At 39.3% G+C, this 19,712-nt stretch overlaps 1 protein-coding gene across 8 annotated transcripts in view; it reads right to left on the bottom strand.

The window, feature by feature from the left end:
- Positions 1-19,712, bottom strand: part of ttll7 (tubulin tyrosine ligase-like family, member 7) — an 84,866-nt gene that overhangs the window by 10,939 nt on the left and 54,215 nt on the right. For 7 of the 8 annotated variants that reach the window (XR_001660227.1, XM_007542297.2, XM_016665789.1 and 4 more), the window contains 6 exons: positions 16,995-17,226; positions 11,670-11,980; positions 10,018-10,152; positions 7,377-7,457; positions 3,608-3,768; positions 279-452 (listed from right to left, as the gene is read on the bottom strand). Coding sequence is in view for 7 of the 8 variants with exons in the window: in XM_007542297.2 (XP_007542359.1) it covers positions 279-452; positions 3,608-3,768; positions 7,377-7,457; positions 10,018-10,152; positions 11,670-11,980; positions 16,995-17,226 (1,094 nt within the window). In the remaining variant the exon portion in view is untranslated. Of the gene's footprint in view, positions 1-274; positions 453-3,607; positions 3,769-7,376; positions 7,458-10,017; positions 10,153-11,669; positions 11,981-16,994; positions 17,227-19,712 lie in introns of those variants that run through there. The other variant, XM_007542321.2, reaches the window with a different exon arrangement.

Raw genomic sequence — 19,712 nt, forward strand, 5'->3', positions numbered from 1 at the left:
TATATATATTATATCATATGAATTCTCAAGACCAAAAATGAACATTTTTACTTGCATATTATTGCTTCATTAGGCATATTTCTTATTTTTATGATTTTTAAGTAGCTTTTGTAAAGCTTTTTGAATTGCCTTGTATATAAACAAGGCTACACAGATGAATGTGCCTTCCTTCAAAAGCCCTGTGTGACTCGCACGTCTTTCAAATCTGTACTGCAGCAGAATAATCCAGAAAGACTGTCAAAGTCGAAGGAATCGAAACATTTGAACCCACTTTTTACCTTGTATCATCCCAATCAGGACTGAAGCTTGTCAAAGTGCCACGTGACTCTGAGACAAACTTGTAAACGACTAGCAGGCAGTCCCGGCACAGCTGGACGAGTCGGCGACAGCACTGCAGCTCCTGGGGCGACACCGCATCACTGCTCTTGCTGAAGATGATCTCCCACGACGAGCTGAAGAGCAGAGAGCCCAGTTAGCACACGAGTAATAAACATCACCAGGAAGCCTCACTTACAAGTTGATTATGTATGCATTATGACCACAGCGTAACCTTTTCCCTGTTGATGAGTGCAAACACATCTGCATACACTCTGAAATCTACCGGCATGGGGTTAAACCCGGAGGAGGGATGAAACAAATCCAAGTACAGTTAACCCTCCTAACAATCCTATACATACCCCTGACTGGGAGAGAGTTTCAAGAACTGAGACAGACAACCCCGGGGGGGAAGTTTTGATGTCTTCCCCTCTTTGCTCCTTGGGAGGTGGGACGTGCTTCCTCTGAAAGGGTTCAGAACTCTGTGTTTCCATTCTCCTCTTCCTAAGTCCTTTCTTAAAGCCTGCTGAATTCATTTCCCACAATAGCTGCTGGGCCGTTTGATTGTTGTTAAGTCCCTCAGATAAAATATCAAACAAGAGACAGAGAGGAGCAAGGAGGGGGTCTTCACCCTGGATTTAGAGGGTGCTTTTGGAGCAGTAACCGCCTCACTGTCTCTGCGTGATACGGGGCTCCCTGTTGGGTTCATCCATGTTAGAACGTGCCACGCTGAAAGGAGGAGGCCAGGCGATAGGCTACAGAGCTAGCTGTATCATCCAAGACCACGCTGTGATCAGACAAAGATAAAATGAGGGGGGTGGGATGCAGCCTTGGCTAAACTAATCCTTGCAGGCTAATGTCCCTCCACCCAATCCCTGCCATTTCAAACAAATTCTCCTTTTCAATCACTTTCCAAATTCTCTCGGTCACTAAGTTAGTCTTTGACTGTCCCTACTCTTATCAAGCACTTCATCTCGGTCACCTGCTCTCTCCCTCCCACACTCGCCCTCAATTAGGACTCCGATGGAAGCAGGAGAGCAAAGTGGAGAGCTGTGGATGGCGACTTGAGTTACCCCCCCTGAGCCCTCTGTGCCAGGGGGAACACGCCGCTGAACAACTGAACTGTAAATGATATGGAGACTAGGAGATGTGAGAAGGTCACACCTTTATCTCAAAGGAGATGAAAAGCCAGCAGTTCAGCAGCTGTCAGCAGGTCGGGGTGGTACGTCTGAATCTTTCCGCTTGTTGTCTGATTAATGCTTGTAAGACTTTAGTTACGGGACAAACCCCAACTGATCTCGATGTAAAGTGTTTTTTTTCTATTTGTTTTTTTTTTTTTAGAAAAACAACTACTGAAATGTATCACTTGTGGGGGAAAAAGGGAACTTCTCTTTGAATTTAAAGTAAATATTACTTAAAAAAAAAAATAAACCACAAGAAGACTTCAGACTGTCAGATAACAGCCTGAACTAAAGAGGCCTTCATTCACCTCCCACCCGATTCCGTTCCTCCCTTTCTCTTTCTCCCTGCTCTCACCTGTGAATAAGCCCTGATTAGGCCCGGTTTAAGTGGAGAAAGTGCAGTGGGGTCTGCTTGATCTGTCAGTCACTCCACATCTCCATCTTTCAGCCTGTACATTTTTTTTTCTGAAGTCAGACTGACTGGAAATGCCAAATTGTCCCTGCTGTCAGTAAAAACTGGTTTATTGATGAATGGAGGGCTCACAGGCATGGGGAACCTAGGCAGTGCATGAGCCTCTAGTTATGGAGATGGAGGAGTGATGCAATGAATGAAGTAGTAATTGGCTTGGAGTGCAAACACTTGTTTCTGTTGACTGCAAGCGATTCAAATTCATTCGTGGTTTGTGATACTTTTTCTTCTTTTTTGTCTGTTTGATTTCGCGACAAGTACATCCCACTTCATCTCATGTCGAAATCATTTTATACTTATTCTGGAAAAATAAATATAACTCAAGAGTTTTTGTGATTGATACGTAAAGTTTTTAAAGTTTATCAGAATGTTGAACTTTTTTTTTTTTGTTTATCTTTTGCTCTTTCTATATGACTCTGATGTGACAAAAAGACTAATTTCTCTTAGCTAGTGTTAAATTGGTAAAACCAGAGAACATGCCATTCAAATAATGCAGATGTGTCTTATCTTTATAAGCAAGTAAGCAACAAGAAAATGGTTGCCCATAAGTAAAGCCTCAGTGTCTACTAAAAAGTTTAAAACAACTGGACCTGTGACGAGCAAGGCTGGACAAAAAGTCGACTTTCTTTCCACCCAAAGTGATGAGAAAAACAAGAGGAGTATAAAATATTCAAAGCTCCTGGCAGCAAAGACTGGCTTTTTGAGGACCAAGTCTCCATAACAATCATTACACACTTTTCCACCAGATTGTTATTTTGTTCTTAACTCGATTAAATGAAGGTTAAATGCAAAAACGAAAAAGATTACAAGTCAACTGAATATTCAAGAGGCATGTCAGGAAAACGCTCATTCTGTCCTACCATGCATTAATGTGCTACTGTAATTTTAATCGGAACCGTTTGCTTTGATCAAATGACACCAAAGTTTTCAGCAAGAAATGCTGCCGGAGATTCTGGAGTGAAACAAATTATGGATATGTTTCTGTTAAGCATGGTGGAGGATCTGTAATGATGTGGGATTGTCTCACTTCCAAAGAGCCTGGGTGCCTTGTCAGAGTGCATGGCATCATAAACTCTTATTGTAAACCCAGGAACACTTTAAAGTAAAATGTGTTGGCCTCTCATAGAATTCTGAAAACAGGTTATCATTGGGTCTTTCAGCGAGATTACATGAAAGACCCAAAACGACAATGGTTCACCAGACACAAAATCAAAATTTGTTTTCTCCTGAACATGCCAGCCGCAGGCCCAAATCATGGAGAACATTTGCGAAGTGAGTTGAAAAGAGAGTACTCTAGACTGTGGAGCATCTAAAAAAAACAAAGGGTACGAGACAAATTAGGAGAAAACTAAGTGTCATGACTTCAGGTATAAAAATATCTCATGACGAAGGAATTTCTTTCCTCCTATTGAATAAAAGTACAGGAATTAAAAATAGATTATTTTTTTTTACAGTGTGATGAATTCAAAGCAAATCATTGAAGGGCTTCATACCTGAGGTGCAAACAATTTTGAAGGACAGCGTATTTAGAACAGACCCACTGGTTTTCTGTTCAGTATAATTTTAAGGCTGTTGCCTCGTTTGTTCATTTTAATAGAATTCATTTGTAGACGCAGCTGTAGTCGAGCTCAGACCAGCCTACCCGGTGTTGGAGAAGCAGCTCCAAAGGCCCTGGCCATGACTCCACAACAGTCGATTGAAGACGCGTTTAAAAAGCCGATAGAGGTGCAGGTTCTCTACGTCCGGCTCCCTCCAGATCCGCTGCAGCACCAGGCGAACGTTTGAACGAACAATGTCCAACACCTGAGGCAACCAGAAAGTAAGTGTGAGATGAAGAGAAAAACAACAGCTACTTCAGGTTCAAAGTTGTGCAAGTAATAGGTGTGTTTGTTGTAATGAAATACATAATGACGTTTCTTATTTATATGCAGAACTTGGCATTTCTTCCCGTTGTAATTTCTTCCTGTTTTTTCCCTGTTGATCTTACCATGAAATTAGCAATCACACAGGCTCCCAAATTTGCTCACCAACAAAGAGCAAGCTTGCATTTATGAATAAATCCGGTGAAAAATGCATATTCAACAACACAAACCGACTGAAGAAAAACTTTAATCAAATTTTCCACTGTGCACTGACTATTTGAGCAGTTTAGTCAGTGCTTTCAAAGAAGTCTCCATGCAAAGATACAAATCCAATGTCTTTGTGTGTGTGCGTGTGTGTGTGTGTGTGTGGCTGAGCTGCAAGCTAGGACGAAAAACCATTGGGGCAGACAGTGGAGAGCCTGGAAGAGAGCTAATTGCTGCACCAATGTCAGTCTTGGAGATAAGGTGTCAGAAGTTCCCGGGTGGTCCACAGACACCTTCACCAGGCTTCCATCTTTCCCCCTCTTCCTTTTTCCTATCCCTTCCCACCTCACAACCATCTATTTCTTCCCTTTTCTTCCCCTTTTCATCCCAGCTCAGAGCAGTGCTGAGGCTCTTTTGACTTTGATTCCTCGCTCCTCATTACTGAAGTGCTTGTCCGTCTGTGCATCCACGTGTGTGTGTGTGTGTGTGTGTGTGTGTGTGNGTGTGTGTGTGTGTGTGTGTGTGTTTGTTATCGATGCAAAAGAAGTGAGATTTCCCCACAGCAGCATGAGGCGAACAGGGCATGCATGCGCTCTCAGACAAACTGATAGATGAGTAAACACACACAGATATGTCTTGGTATGGTAATCAGGCGGCGGAGCGGTGGGTGCTACGTTCCTGACCTCTGCCTGCTGCTCATTAGGCTGCTTCACTCCAAATAAACATGAGCTCACGCCACCGAGGCCCACAGCTGAGCACAGCGGTGCAGAAAGCAATGGCTGAGAGATCACATCATTACTGACACGCCTACTGGATGCCATTTCACGTCTTGTCCCCTCTTCTGTTTTGTTTACATCTTTTTTGGTGGATCTACCTCCCATGGTCTGACATGGTAATGATCTTCATGTTTGTCATGTTTTTTTTTTCCTGCTCCTTTTTTTTTTTTCCTCTAAAGTTTGATTTGGGGATTACTTTTCGTGTTTTAAAAGTTGTTCAAAAGCTTTCACAGAAATAGGTAGGCGCAGTGACATTTTGTCATGTTCGCTGGTTTTAACAACATCCATTCCGTGCAAGGCGACGGTATAGAAGCCCTGACAGCAAAGGCAGAGGCAGGCCATTTATACGGACGTCAAAAGATAAATGAGCCCCATTTTTAACACTTTTAGACCTAACATCAAAAAAAAGAAAGGATTATCATGGCGAATTGTGTCTGAAAGAAAAATGTGTCCCACATTTAAAAAATAAAATAAATGAAGCATTATTTCAGAGAAATGTGTTCTAGACAGGGTTCAAAATAAACCTTTTTCATTTTGAACCATCAGAAAACTGGGAAGAGGTGTTTCCCAAAACCATGTCAAAGCATTCACAATATATTTTGACAAAAAGCAACAACTTGAACCTAAACTGATCTTCAGAGTAACTTCGATGGGTACATGGACATAAGTAACAACATGCTTTTAAAAACATAACTTCAGTTTTATACATAGCAAAATATAATGCAACCCAATGCAAATCATGAATCAACTCACTTTTGAGCAAATCACATTTGCGAACAGTGGGAGTCATATTGGTCCTATCTATTTAAAATAAACAACAAAAGCTTAAACTATATATTTTTGCTGTCTTTTCTTTACCCAGAGCTGGCTTTCTTTTGAGAAATTGGGAGACTAATTTGTTATCTTTATTTTTCCTAAATTAATTTTAAAAAAAGATAAAGCTTACCAGTTCTCTTTTTCTCTTATGATATTTGACGACATGTTGGAAAGAAACACGTTTCTCTAAACTTTTACCAAGTCAAACAAACATAAAAACACAATTTTATTTTCAAGTCTTTTTATTTCAAGCTTTTTCTTTTGTAACTCAGGTTTTGTATCAGGGGTTCTGACTCAGACTTTCAGCTGCTTTGGCAAAGCAGCTCAGTTCATCAATATTCAGCTCTTGTTAAAGATTCTAGGTCATTACTATGGTTTGACCTAAATAGTTCTATTTTAGATCTGGTTGTATGTTTAAGGTCACCGTCCTGCTGAAAGGCTAATGTCCGCCCAAGTTTAAATGTTTATGGAGCCTCCAACAGGTTTTCTTCCATCACCAAGTGTAAAGCAGCTGGGATGGGAGTCGGATTTTGAGCCTGAGGATTTGGTTCGGAACAGGGAAAGGATGGTCTGCTCATAAAAACCGTGGAGTTAAAAATGTCTCGATGAAAAAACAGCTGAGCCCCAAAGGGAAGCTCTTACATTGGTAACAAGACATCGGCTCTGATCAAAGAACAAGATTCTTTGATCAGACAATCAGAATGTGAAATACACATTCTTCTTAGGTGGGCTGGACTCGACCTTAGAGACAGGCTGCGAAGCTCCGTCATCTGAGAAGAGCTCGGAGTAGAGGCGCCGCTCCTTTGCATCAAAAGGAGTCAGCAAAGGTGGTTGGAACATCTGATCAGGATCCCTCCTGGGCACCTCCCTCTGGAGCTTCTCCAGGCCTGTCCCTCTGGGATAAGGCCCTGGAGCAGACCCAAAACTTGCTGGAGGGACTCTGTCTCCCTTCTGGCCTGGGAATGACTTTGGGTTCCTCATAATGAGCTGCAGATGGTCACTGGGGAGAAAAATGTCTGGGTTCCTCTAATAGAATTATTGCCTCACTACTCGTTCTTGGAAAATGGGGGGAAATGGATGGATGGATGAAATTTTAAATGGGACATCTTATGGTTTTACTTTAACCATAAGATACCAGTAAATCTACAAAGGCAAGATCTTAGGGGTTCAAAACTAGTAGTTATCCTGTGAACTAATTCTCCCACCTGAGTTGATGATCTCTTTAGCTCCTCCAGAGTTACCAAAGGTCTCTTGGCTGCTCGATTTAAGGCCATCTTGTCTCGGCTAGTTTAGTGGATGATAATTTTTTGGGAGATTTGTATTTGTGATGTAATATTCCCATTTTGAGACAGACTAAAGCATGATCTTTGAGATGATTTTTATGTCTTTATGTCTTACTTGTCTGTTGTGTTTCTTGGATTTTCTTGACATTGACTGACTAATTAGATGAACTCTGAAGGCAACTTGTTGCACTGGGTTTTTATTTAGGGGCATCAGGGGGTGAATACATACACACCACATTTTTCAGATTTTTATTTGAAAAAAAGAAAAATGGGAAAGTCATGCATTATTTTTCTTCCAGTTCTGGACTATCCTCTACTCTGTGCTGGTGTAAAATTTGAATAAAATACAAATTTGAGAAATTAAAATAGATGTGAATCATAGACAAAGATACAGACATAAAGATACAGTTACAATAGACTTAAATCAATTAAGAACTGCCAAGGAGTTTGGATTCTGCTTTGCGACTCACCTTCCGCTGTTTGGTCGAGTCCAGCTTCACCAACCAATATGACGCCACCTTTGATTTATGGTATCTCCAGTTGTCGAGAATCTGTGTGATGAGCATTAATGTTAAAGCTTTGGAAATGCTTGTTACAAACAAAAAGCAAATCTATTATTAAAGACCATTTTATGAGATGGAAACTTCCAGTTGCATTAAACATTAACCATCTTCTCTGAGCATTCAAGGTTTCTTTTGTTTACGTAGGAGCAGAGAGAAAACTATTAAGGTAAATTTATTCATCGTTTAAACTTATTTTTTAGACACTCGTGTTCAGGATTTTTCTTTCCAGTGAAACACTAGGTTAAAGAATAGCAAAAATGTTTCCTTACAGAAAGGAAAAACAAAAAAAAAACATCTTAGTAATATCAAAACAATATTTTAGTTGGACTCATTATGGAAGACCTATCAAACCCTGAAAACTGCAGTGTTGCTGGGTCTGTTTGATGGTTAATCTAATCGCCTCGCGCCTTCGTCAAATCGCTCCTCGTTTCAATAGAGTTCCATGTTCAAACGTGACGGCACCATTAGACACTGGGTTCCTTGCACAATATTGCCACATCAAGCTGCACAGGAAAGCAGAAGGTGACAGACTGTTTACAGCAGCACAACATAGACCGTCTTGTCTTGTTAGTGCTCTGAGTCCTGTCTTTATACTCTAATCAAGGGAAAGATGTTAACCTTTACAAAATCACATGTCACAATACTTCCTGTAACCAGAATTAGAAATTTTTTTCTCCTTTATATGTGTGACTCTTTTACAATCCTGTGAAATGGTAAAATCTCAACAACAACAAAAAAACTCCTACTTATCGAGGTTATGTTGGGAAAAAAAAAAATTGTATGTTTTGATATATTTAAAAGCTGTGTGGGTAATTCTCATTTTCTTACTATAGAACCAGAGTAAAAGTGCATATTCACCCATTGCTGTTGCTGAGTTGACTTAAGCCACACTTCCCCACTGATGTACTTATGTCACATAAGGTGCTAGATCCCCTGCAAAGAGGGCTCACAGTGGAAAGCTCCAGTGCAATTTACCTTTCTGTTCTCACACACACATATCCACATACAAGTGGCTTTCCAATGTTTTTTAAAAATCGTCTTTTTGCAGGTTTGCTTTTCCTTAGCCACTTGTTTAATGCTAACTGCAAGTGCACAGCTGGAACTCAGTATTTTTTGCAATATGGGGACATTTGTTTCATAGACTAAATCTTTATGTTTGTCTTTAAAAAAAAAAAGGCAAAAACAGACAAAAATAAAAATAAAACTTTCCCTTCTGCTATGCTCTTTATTTTACATATCAAGATGTGGGCAAATTTTTCAACAAAAAATGCACATAAGAAATGTCCCTTATCAGCCGATCGTTAACTGGAATAAAAAAATGAGAGACTTTCAGTGAAAGATTAGTGAGACAATAACTCAGATACAAATATGAATTAAGCCTCTCAACTGTGAATCATTACAGAAAACAAAATAAGCGAAGTGAATACTCCTCCTCTGAGTTAAGGAGTCAACAGTACAGGTGCAGTCTCTCAGCTGTGCTTTCATTTTGCGTACAGGAGGGGCAGTGGTAATCACAAAAAATAGTTTGGAGTCTGTATTGCCTGCAGCAAGTTGTAATTTTAAATCATAACAGCTAAAATCCATTATTTGTTGATGAAAGTCAGTCATGTCAAGAAAAATATATTTTTATTAATTTAGTAAAACAAAAGCAAGAGAAATTTGTAGTCCTAAAACTGAAGCTGATTGTCGAATCTTGTGCCCCACGTATCCTTAGATTTTATACTATTTATACAACATGCAGAGACGTAGAGGAACCCTACTTAGTGCATAGAAAAGCTTCATCTCAGTAAACTTGATCATCCCAAAAAGTGAATTTATTAATTTAATTCTAAATCAAAAAGTGGTAATCTTATAAAAAAGGCCATTGCACAAAGAACGACATATTTCAGACTTCATTTACTTTGATGATTATGGCTTACATGTAATAAAATTCCCAAATTAATTTGCTCATTAATTTTACATACATAGATATTATTGCCTAACAGATATTATTACTTGCTTCACATATTCACAGTGCTTTTTACATTATAGATTCAAGATGAGCTTTACAGTTTGCAGGGGAGCCTGACATTATGTGCCTTTATTTTCATAAATCGAAACTTGACTATATTTAAGTTTTTTTACTAGCTGATTAACAAATGTACATTGATAAAAAATAGTTAAAATATGCACCATCTGCACATACAAATTTAAAATAGCAGGGCCCTCTCCTGTCAGTTTCCATGCAATTACAAAGGAAGTGGCTGTGATTAATAGAAAGGAGTGGAGGAGAACAGCATTGGACTGCAGGCAAACTGTTGCTGGGTTCATTTCAAATATAGAGGAAGACAAGTCTGAGCTGACATGCTATCGTAAAGTGAGACAGGGAGATGAATCGTAGCTACACTGTAAAAACAACCAAGCAGGCAACAGAGAAACTCAAAGCATGTCTTGGTTTCTTTGTTTCTTATAAATTACCTTTTTTTTTTTTTTTTTATCCCAGCAGAAAACAATTAAAAAAGAAAATGTAATTAAACAAATGACCTGTCTATAAGAAATCTTTGCCCACCTCGTCTAGCACTGCCTCAGCCTCTTCTTCAGTCTTCCCTGGAAATCTGATCCGCATGGCGGTGAGCGCTGAGAGGGTCTGACGCACCATGTCGGCCTCCTGCTCCTTAGCCTTCAAGCTTATCAACGGTTCCCCCTAATAACATGTACATGCCAACTTAGAACAAAACTGTACACACACAGCATCACTGACATGATGCTGCATTTGAATCTGCATGTGAATCCTTCTTTTACCAGGGGAGTGAATTAATAATACAACAACTGCAATAAACATTTTAAAACTAGAATTGGATGCACAAATTTAGATTTATTGTGGATTTTCTCTAACCCCATACAAGATCAAAATTATGGATACAGGCTTAGATATACATTCCACTACCAATATTAGGTTTTTTTGTCATTTAGGAAGGTTAAGAAAAAAACCACACACTTTCTTAGTCGCAATTCCAAATAAGCTTTTGGCTAAATTCTGATTGGATTTTTGATCATTTTTTTTCCTGAGGAACTAATCCAAAATTTGTTGGTTTCCAGGCATCCCATTCCAGTAGTGGACAAATTCAAACATTAAAATTATGAAATATGCAAACATTAAGAATTACTTAGGTGCTTCCATCTTGAAGTGCAGCTCCCTGCACTTCAAGACAAGGCAAAATTACATGCAACGGTGAACTCACCGCATAAAATGCAGAAAAAATAACATGCATGCAAGTGAGTTCGGACCTTTTTACACACAAAGAAAAACATTTTCTTTTCAGTTTTAAAAATTAGAGAAGTGGGATCCTTATTGAATTCACCAATTAAATTGCAGGTGTACATAAAAAAGAGACCACTGCACTGAACCTCATTGAAAACCTCATGGTTATTCCACCAAATATTGATTTCTGAACTTTTCCTGAATTAAAACGTTAGTATTGTTGTTTCTAAATGAATATTAACTTGTTTTCTTTGCATTATATAAGATCTGAAAGCACTGCATCTTTTTGGGTATTTTGACCATTTCTCATTTTCTGCAAATAAATACAAAATTTTTGCTTGGAATTTTGGAGACATGTTGTCAGTAGTTCCTAGAATAAAAGAATAATGCTCATTTTAATCAATCATATGCCTATAAAAAGTAAAATCAGAGAAACTGATCATTTTGAGTGGTCTCTTAATTTTTTCCAGAGCCATATATGTGTGTGACTGTGTCTAAATGTGAGCTTACGTGAATTAGTCTACATTAAATTAAAATGTCTGCAATGAAATATTATTTTCAAAAATGTATTCCCTTTTCTTTCTACCTGGAAAAAACCCTAAAACCTAAAAAGAAATAAATTAAAATGCATCTTTAAAAGTCATTCGTGACTATGTAAACTCTGCCTGGTTTCATTTTATTCAACAGTACTAAGAGAAGACAAGCTGTGAAAGAGGAAGGTAAATTGAGAAGGAAGGCAGAAAGCAACAGATGGGCACATTTGAAGGTCATTATCCTGGGCTGCAGTAACCTGATATATCTGTTTTTAAAAAATCAACAGTACTATTATAGTCAAATGAAAAACAGCTAAAAATTAAGGTTTACAGGTTGAACTAACAACTTAAAAATGAACTATGCATAAGCATATTTTATATTTTAACACATCAAAGGTTTCTGCTTAGGTATGTTGAGTATCCTACCACATTAGAGTGGATAGTCCCCAGGCTGCTGCTGTGAGGCACACGGTGGGCGGAGACACTGCGGCTCAGCGAATGAGAGCGAATCGCGGCGGAGCTCAGCGTCGCGGAGCTCGGCCTGGCGAGAGGCGTTGCCATCGGAATCATCGAAGATGGCCTGGTGGAAAATGATCGCATCTCATTGGGTGACGGGAGGGAGGCAATGCACCGAGGGCAAGAGATAGAACGTCTGATTGGACCAGAAAGGGTCGGAGACACAGAGGGAGTAGTGCCTGTTTTGGGGGACTTGATTGGAGGTTTCCAGAACATGCGGCCTGTAAAGACACAGGAAACATTGAAAAGAAAGTGTTTGAGACTGAGAAAACAGCTTTGCGCTCCTCAGATTTCACAATGTCTTTGTCAGGCTTTCAAGCTCTCCTGCCTGCTTTGCATCCTTTGGCGCCTACGTCATGAGATGAAGTGTGACACACTGACCCAGCGGTTCAGTTTTTGTGTTATTAGCAAGTCAGTCTTGTGTTGTCAATGCCAGAAATTTAGCAGAAATCTGGTTCTTGTAAGGTCTGAGGGTAGATTAAAGAGCAGCTCCATCTCAAACACACACACACACGCACACGCACACGCACACGCACACACATAAGTAAGCTCGTAGAGAATTACACATAAAACTGTCACAGACTCGGTCTATAAACCTGGAGACTGTTCCAGCTTGTCTATCAGCCAGTGTATTAGTGTGCGTCCGTCGTAAACCAAGCTTACAAGTATGCGTGTTTGTGTGTGTTTCCGACTGCTGAATCTTCCAAGGTTTGGTCAGTGCCAACTGTGAGCATTATGGAGCTTAGTTGTAGCAGTCCTTTGGTGGCTTGGTATGGAGAAGGACTTGGCAAGGTTGCTGTCTCTCTGCATACACCCACACACACACACACACACACACACAAACGCGCGCGCGTGCACGCAAACACGCATGAATACGTTTCCACAAAGAACGTTACTCTTTTCCATGATTTAGCCCCTTATTTTGTGATAAATTGAATAGGTTAATGCAAGACTCCTCTCCTTGGGCGCTATAACTCAGCCCACAATGCAACCAGAGAATTTCTGAGCCAAGGTCAGTGCATTGACTTCTGTGAAAAGTGTTCTCTTTTCTCACTTCTAAGAGCAAAAAAGTGATTCAGTACATGTGACTGTTGTGAATTGGAGGAAATGTATGAGGCTTATCACTCTTGCTATAAAATTGTATAATTCTACATAAACCCTCAAGGTATTTTCAAGGTGTTTTACAAAAAGGTGCGCTCTTCTTCTATTTCCATCAAATGTCTCCTGTTTATTTCTATGCCTAACTTCACCCAGTGCTGTGGCCCTTTCCATCGGCGATTGTACTCCTGAAAAATTGTTTTACCAACAAACATGGGCAAAACTAGCCATATTGCCGAACTCACAAATTAGGATTGTTCAGCAGCAATTAGGGAAGGAACATACATCATTTATTGCTTCAGGTAAGCATAACAACAAAGGCCCTAATACCACCTTCTGAGAAGATCATACTTTAATTCTGACCTTTTTTGGATATGGACGTAAAATAATTTCTTAAGTGATCCTTACACACACTTAAAATAAGTTAAAGAGCTAATCAGTCTAACCATAACACCTGGCAACATTTGGTGTTTTAACTTGTTCTTCAAGTCAAAATACCAAAACACCCTGTTATAAAAATGTATTAAAAAGAAAAAAACCCTGCATTAATCTGGTTGTATAAACTTGCCTTCAATTTAAATTTACTAAAACATATTTTGTTCAAATTTTGGCACTCATTCTTTTCAAGGTTTCCCCCAGAAAACTTGCTAAGCCCGGTGGTTGGACGCTAGGCCAGTCATTCATCCAGCAGCCAGTCATCTTTTTGAGTTAAAAAATGTTTAAAGTTGGCAGGAAATTTGAAAATATCACTTGATAATTATGTGTTATTAAAAGATCGGAGGATTAATACCCGAACACCAACTATAAAGTCCTAAATTTTTTTTAAGCCTTTTAAAAAGACTTAAAAAATAAGCAATGCCTAGCCTGGTGGCCCACCAGGTTTATAACACACTGGGGGAAACCCTGCTTTTTGTACAAATTTAATAACTAAAGTAAATCCAATTAAGCTGAAGTAAAGGTTAACTGTCCAAGTTAGATTTCCTTGACTTTGTATCAATTGCATCCATTAAAATTCAGTTTTCAGTTGCATGTTGATGCCGTTGCCTTGGAGTAACAAGGTTCTGAATTCAAATCACAGCCAGGGTCCTTCTACATGGAGTATGCATGTTCTCTGAATACATACATAGTTTCACTCCAGGTACATGCTAGGTTGATTGGCCTCTCAAAATGGCTCATAGGAATGAGTGTTTGCATGCATGGAAGTTTGTTCTGTGTGTCACTGTGTCGTCCTATGGTGAACTGGTGACCTGTCCAGGGTATACCCATGCCTCTCCTATTAACCACTAGGAATTGGCTACAGTCCCCTGAAGCACCACAAGGAATAAGAGGACATAGATAATGACTGAATGAAGGTAAGTTGTAGTTTACAAAGAGCTTATAGAGAAAATCAAAAGCATCTTATTGAACAACAGAAGAATAGAGAAAAGTCAACAGCATTATGTGGGAATTTTGGCAAAGAGAAACTGCTCATTAGTCACTGGAGAATTGTCATTAGAAAACCTAAAGGCTGCTCCACATTTGCTAAAAAGACAATATGATAACTGGTCAAGGAGGCTGCTAAGAGACCAGAGGCAATACTGAATGAGCAGCAATGTTTTCATATATAAAATCCGGTTGTGTTACAAATGGACAGACAACCATTATTTTTTTATTCACCTTATATCTGAACTATGAAGCAGGCTTGCAAGGTTACAGCTTTTCCTTCCAAAGGCAACATCCAGACCTGACTAAAATCTATTCTGGTCTCCTTGTACTCAGCATCAACAAAATAATAACATCATACTCAGATGGAATTAGTTTTTCAGTCAAGGTGGGGAGAAACCGTGAAGTGTTTCAGATACCAGTCAGTTTTGACCCAAAGCTTTAGGTGTCTGAAAAATCTTTCCTAAAAAGTTAGACACGATAGAAGTGTGTTCCACAGAGGGGAACTCTAAGACATGAACTTTGTGAGTTTCTGCCAATCAATCAAGGAAAAGTTATAAGGTTATTTCCAAACAGTTTGGAGTCCATCCATCTGACATAATAATATACTCACTGGGATAAAATATCAGAGAGAAATCCTCCAAAATAATAAGTAACTACAGCAACTCTCACAACCCATTTTACAGGCTAGTTTGGTGGTAAAATTCATGATGGTATAATTAAAAAAGAACAGATGAGTTTGGCATGTATTTTAGTGATAGAGTAGGTATGGAATCACATCTATAGTACTGTAATGTATCAGTACATTTATTGCTACGTAGAAAGTAAGAAATAGCCCAAGTGTACGACACAAAGCTGTATATGAATGTATCTGAATGAATGAGAAAGCACATTCATTTTAAAGTAAGTGATGTGCAAATTTGAATTTCTCTCAATCCATAAAACCTCACCGTAACCCTGGTGTACACCATAATAGTACCAGATTTGACCCATTATTTTCTTCAAAACATTCTCCATATTTTCTGTCACAGACTTAACAAAGTGTCAGAAACACTCGTCCAAATTTGTTTTTACCGCATTGAGATAATGGCATCAAGCAGTTGCTACAGTTTTACCAGCTGTAAATCCATAATGTCCAAAAGTTGCTCAACTGGGCTGAGATCTGGTCACTAAGGAGGCCATCACAGTACAATGAACTCATTATAATGTTCAAGAAACCACTTTGAGAAGATGGGCACTTTGTGGTCATGAACAGATGGGCATGCTCAGTAAAAATATGCAGTAGAGTTTAAATTTTGCTCAGCTGGCACTAAGGTGCCCAAAGTGAGCCAAGAAAATGTTCCCCATTCCCTCATCAGGTTAAACTGTTTATGGAAACAGAATGAATCCATATTTTTTTCAGATTTTTTATGCTACATCATGACCTGAACATATAAATGCTGGGGCTAACATTAAACCAAGTGTTTGTTTTTTTTCAATGTGTTTTTTTGTCAAATTTTGGAGAGCCTGTGTGAATTCTAGCATTAATGTTTTCACAAGCTGCGGTTATTTGAGCCAATGTTCCTTTTCTACACTTTGAACCAGTCTGATGAGTCTCCTCTGACCTCTGATATCAAAAAAGGTATTTTTATCAGCATGACTGCCACTCAGTGGAAAGTTTTTGAGAGTTGGTTGTGAGTGAAAACCCTAGTAGATCAGCTCTTGCCAACAATGATCACGTTTGCTCAACATATTTGTAAATCTCCCTTTTTTTCTCGTCCTCAGTGCTTCATTCAGCTGTTGTCATATGATTAGCCAGTATGCTATCAACTGCACAGGTGTACTTATTAAAATGGCAAATGAGTGCATACTGGCAGAGTTAGTCATTTCCATTTAAAAAATTGTTGTTGCCTTGGATGACTAAATTTTTTAAAAGCGTGAAGGGAAGTATTTTGTCTTCATCACTCTTTAAGAGAGTTTCATAAGAGTAAACAGAAAATAAGAAATAGTTTGCAAAAGTGTTTCGATTATCCAGCAGAGTGCTTCGGCGATCTTGTTTCAGGAACTTTTATTTCTTCATTCTACCTGTTAAGTGTTTGTAGGCCGGGTCATTTATCGACTTATGTGAACTGCTTCACTGAGGTGAAGATATCTGTAGTGAAGTCATATTTTTAACAAAGTTAGGGACATTTTAAAAGTTGAACATTGTAAAGTTAGTCCATTTGTATAGTCTGTAACCTATCTAGTATCACTGACCTCAAGTAATCTTTTTTTTTTACCTTCAACATAACTCTAGTAATCAGGCCAGAACGTAAACTATTGATTCATACCGTCTGCTTTTCTGTAGAAATATTGGCTCACTTATTTCCACCAGAAAAAACTGATTTTAAACTTAATTAGCCTAGTCTAATTAATAACTTGGATTTATATTTCCAAATGAATATCAACACTGAATTTTTCAGTTTTGACAAAAACACTGAACGTTATTTTTTTAAAATAATATTTGTTTACCTGCATAAAGCTTTAGTTCAATCATCCAGAGTTTTAATTAGCCTCAATAAATTTTTAATTGCCTCATCTGCCAATATTTCTTTCATGTTTCTCTAGGCCTCTATTGTTCATGGTAACTGCTATTTCTTTTTTATGTTGGCAAAGACAGACAAAAACACAAGAACCTTCCAGTCAGATGTCACACTCTGCCTTTCTAATAAGGCAGTCCCAGACCCTTTGCCCTACCTGAGCGCTCAGCCATGCTTTTCTCCTTGCTTTCACTGAGGTCGTAGGAGACCTTCTTCTCGCCTCTCTTTTCTTTAATTTCCACTTCTTCTGTTTTTCTTGTCTCCTCTTCCTCCTCTTCATTGGACGACGAGCATGAATTGTCTTCGCTGCTGCCACTGGAGAAGTCAGCCAGGTAGTCTGGTCGTTGGCCTCTTGGCGTCTGGCTGCATTCCGGCATGGCGGTCAAGGGCTGGCAACAACAAAGAAACAGATGCTCAGAACATACTCTACACATAACAGCAGAATATAAAAATAACATGCATTTCACAGACAAAGTCATTAATCTTGACATATAAGTTACCAGACACATTATTACAAAATCAACTTTCAAGCGACAACAATTCAGATGTTTCACATTATGTCCCATGACAACCACAAACCTGAAAGTATTTCCATAGGTGACAGCCTAACACAAAGTAGTGCATATCTCTTAAGTGGAAGGGAAAATGTAAAATGGAGCAAAGGAAATCCGTAGTTTAGGACAGTTGGAGCAATCTGCCTGTAAGACCACTATTGGTTGTTTACTTTAATAGCATGGCCCTAAAGAGTATCAAGAAAAAAGGAGGACTTAATTATGGAAGTCCTCCTTCCATAATAACAGTTGTGAAAACTTTTAGGTTAAGGATATAACCTCTGTTCTCTGAGATATGAGTGAGGTATCTCACTGTGGGCGATGCTCCACTACCGTCTGTCTACCAGAAGCTCTATTACATTATGCCAGTCCTGATGTCAACTCCGAGGAAGATGGACTTCTGCCCAGTATAAATGCCCCACATTATGCAGGAGATTTCCGGTCTTGTACGCACACTTCTTCCTTGCTCCAGGCAAGGAGAGTGATCTGGTGAGATATCTCACTCCTATTTAAATGAACTATGGCATAATAGGGTTAGACTGAAGATCACCTGTAAGGATCTCATTTGGAACGAAAAGGAGCTCACGTCACTCCTTATTTAAGGTCTGACTTGTTAAGTGAATTAATTTTAAAATCCTGAATTTAACTTTCAGGACCTTGCATGGTGAAGCTCCTCCTCACATACTCCAACTCCAGCAATCAGGCCTTCAAACTTATCTACTATCAGTCTTAAGGGAAAAATATAAAAGTCTGAACTCTTCAAGTTGGAGTTCAACTTGGACTCATAAGGACGCAAGAGTGGAAGGTTTTGCCTGTGTTAGAAGATTTTACTCATAGAATCAGTGCAACCACTAACAACGGAAATGTTCTAGCTTGAACAAAAACTATCTACATAAAAGAGCAATGTTAAGGCAGAAGCTTATTATTCATTCTTCAGCAGCTGTTTTCCTTCAATTCTTCAAATAAATGGTACACGAGCGCTTTTGATAACATGGAGAATTTTCTTAACGAAATATGAACTTAGAGATGAGAAGGTGAAAATATCTATGTCTGTGCATTGAAATGTAAAGCATGAGCTAATACACAGAAGTTTTTAGTTTAATGTTAATTATATATCTCCCTATTTGAAAGGGGGACACAATGAGGACATTGATAAAGCTTTTCTTCATCTGATATTCAGTGTTCAGGTCTGGCATTGCTGTAAGGCCACCCAAATTAATAAGCAGGAAGTGATCATGGGTCTGAAAGAGTCACCGCTGGGTAGTCGTGTGGGTGAGTGATGAAGGGGGCTAGAGACAGAGAGAGATTAAATACATGAGAAGAGAATAACAAGGGAAGATTGGGACATCAGATTGATGAGGTGAGATGTAAAGAGAGGGACAAGGTGAATCTCAGCAGTGGCAGCAGAAAGGAACGAATAGAAGCACAGAGGAGGGACTGAATACGCAAAGAGAGGTGGAAATGAACTCAGAAAGGCGATGATTTTGGATATGAAGAGGAGATGAAAAGCATGCATGGACAGACAGTCCCTCATCAGTGAAGAGGGAGACAAAAATGAGAGATCAGACACTAAAAATGAGATGAAATTTTGGTGAGAATAGCAATCATCCTGAACAAGGAATCAAGCAGTAGGGTAGGGAAAGAGAGTATCAACCACAAGCGTAAGAACAGTAGATCAAAATTAGGATTTGGAGACAAAAAGCAATTAAAAAGGCTTATAAAGCTCCCTGCCATCCTTTTTTCTCAACTTCCTGTCCCGTCTGCCTTAACATTTCCTTCGCTGACAGAAACATCAGTGCCATGTCTTTCCTTCAAAATCCTGTCTAACTCCACTCATCGCGCTTTCACATTCTGCTTGGTTCAGCTCCACCAGATGGCTTGTAAGCAACTCACCCTCGAGAGGGAATCTATCCGTCACAGCACTTTACTTCCCCCCTGTTACCGATGTCTCTCTCCATACGTTCTGCAACATCGAAGCTGACGGGCCCGAAATTAATTTGGACAACAGTGATTGTGTCTGAACAAGTTCTCATTCTGGCTCGGGCCTCACAAACGTAACGGCTGAACTTCAACGTCTGGTCCCTAACACACTCCTCAAGTGTTCCAGTCAATTTAGCCCTCGAATGAGGGATGATGTACACGCACCCAAAAGAGAGAGGGATGGAGAGGTGAACGGAGGAGAGTGGAGCAAGTTGATGGAGGGAGTAATGTGCTGTCGCGGGAAATTGAAGGGGCTTACAGGTGGATGTGACAGAGAGGAAAAAGAAGAGAATGATAGACAGAGAGAAGGATAGCAAGGGGGTGCAAGTGGGGGAGCGTAGGTG

This window comes from Poecilia formosa, unplaced genomic scaffold (genome assembly GCF_000485575.1).
Source record: "Poecilia formosa unplaced genomic scaffold, Poecilia_formosa-5.1.2 Scaffold10, whole genome shotgun sequence".
NCBI lineage: Eukaryota > Metazoa > Chordata > Actinopteri > Cyprinodontiformes > Poeciliidae > Poecilia > Poecilia formosa.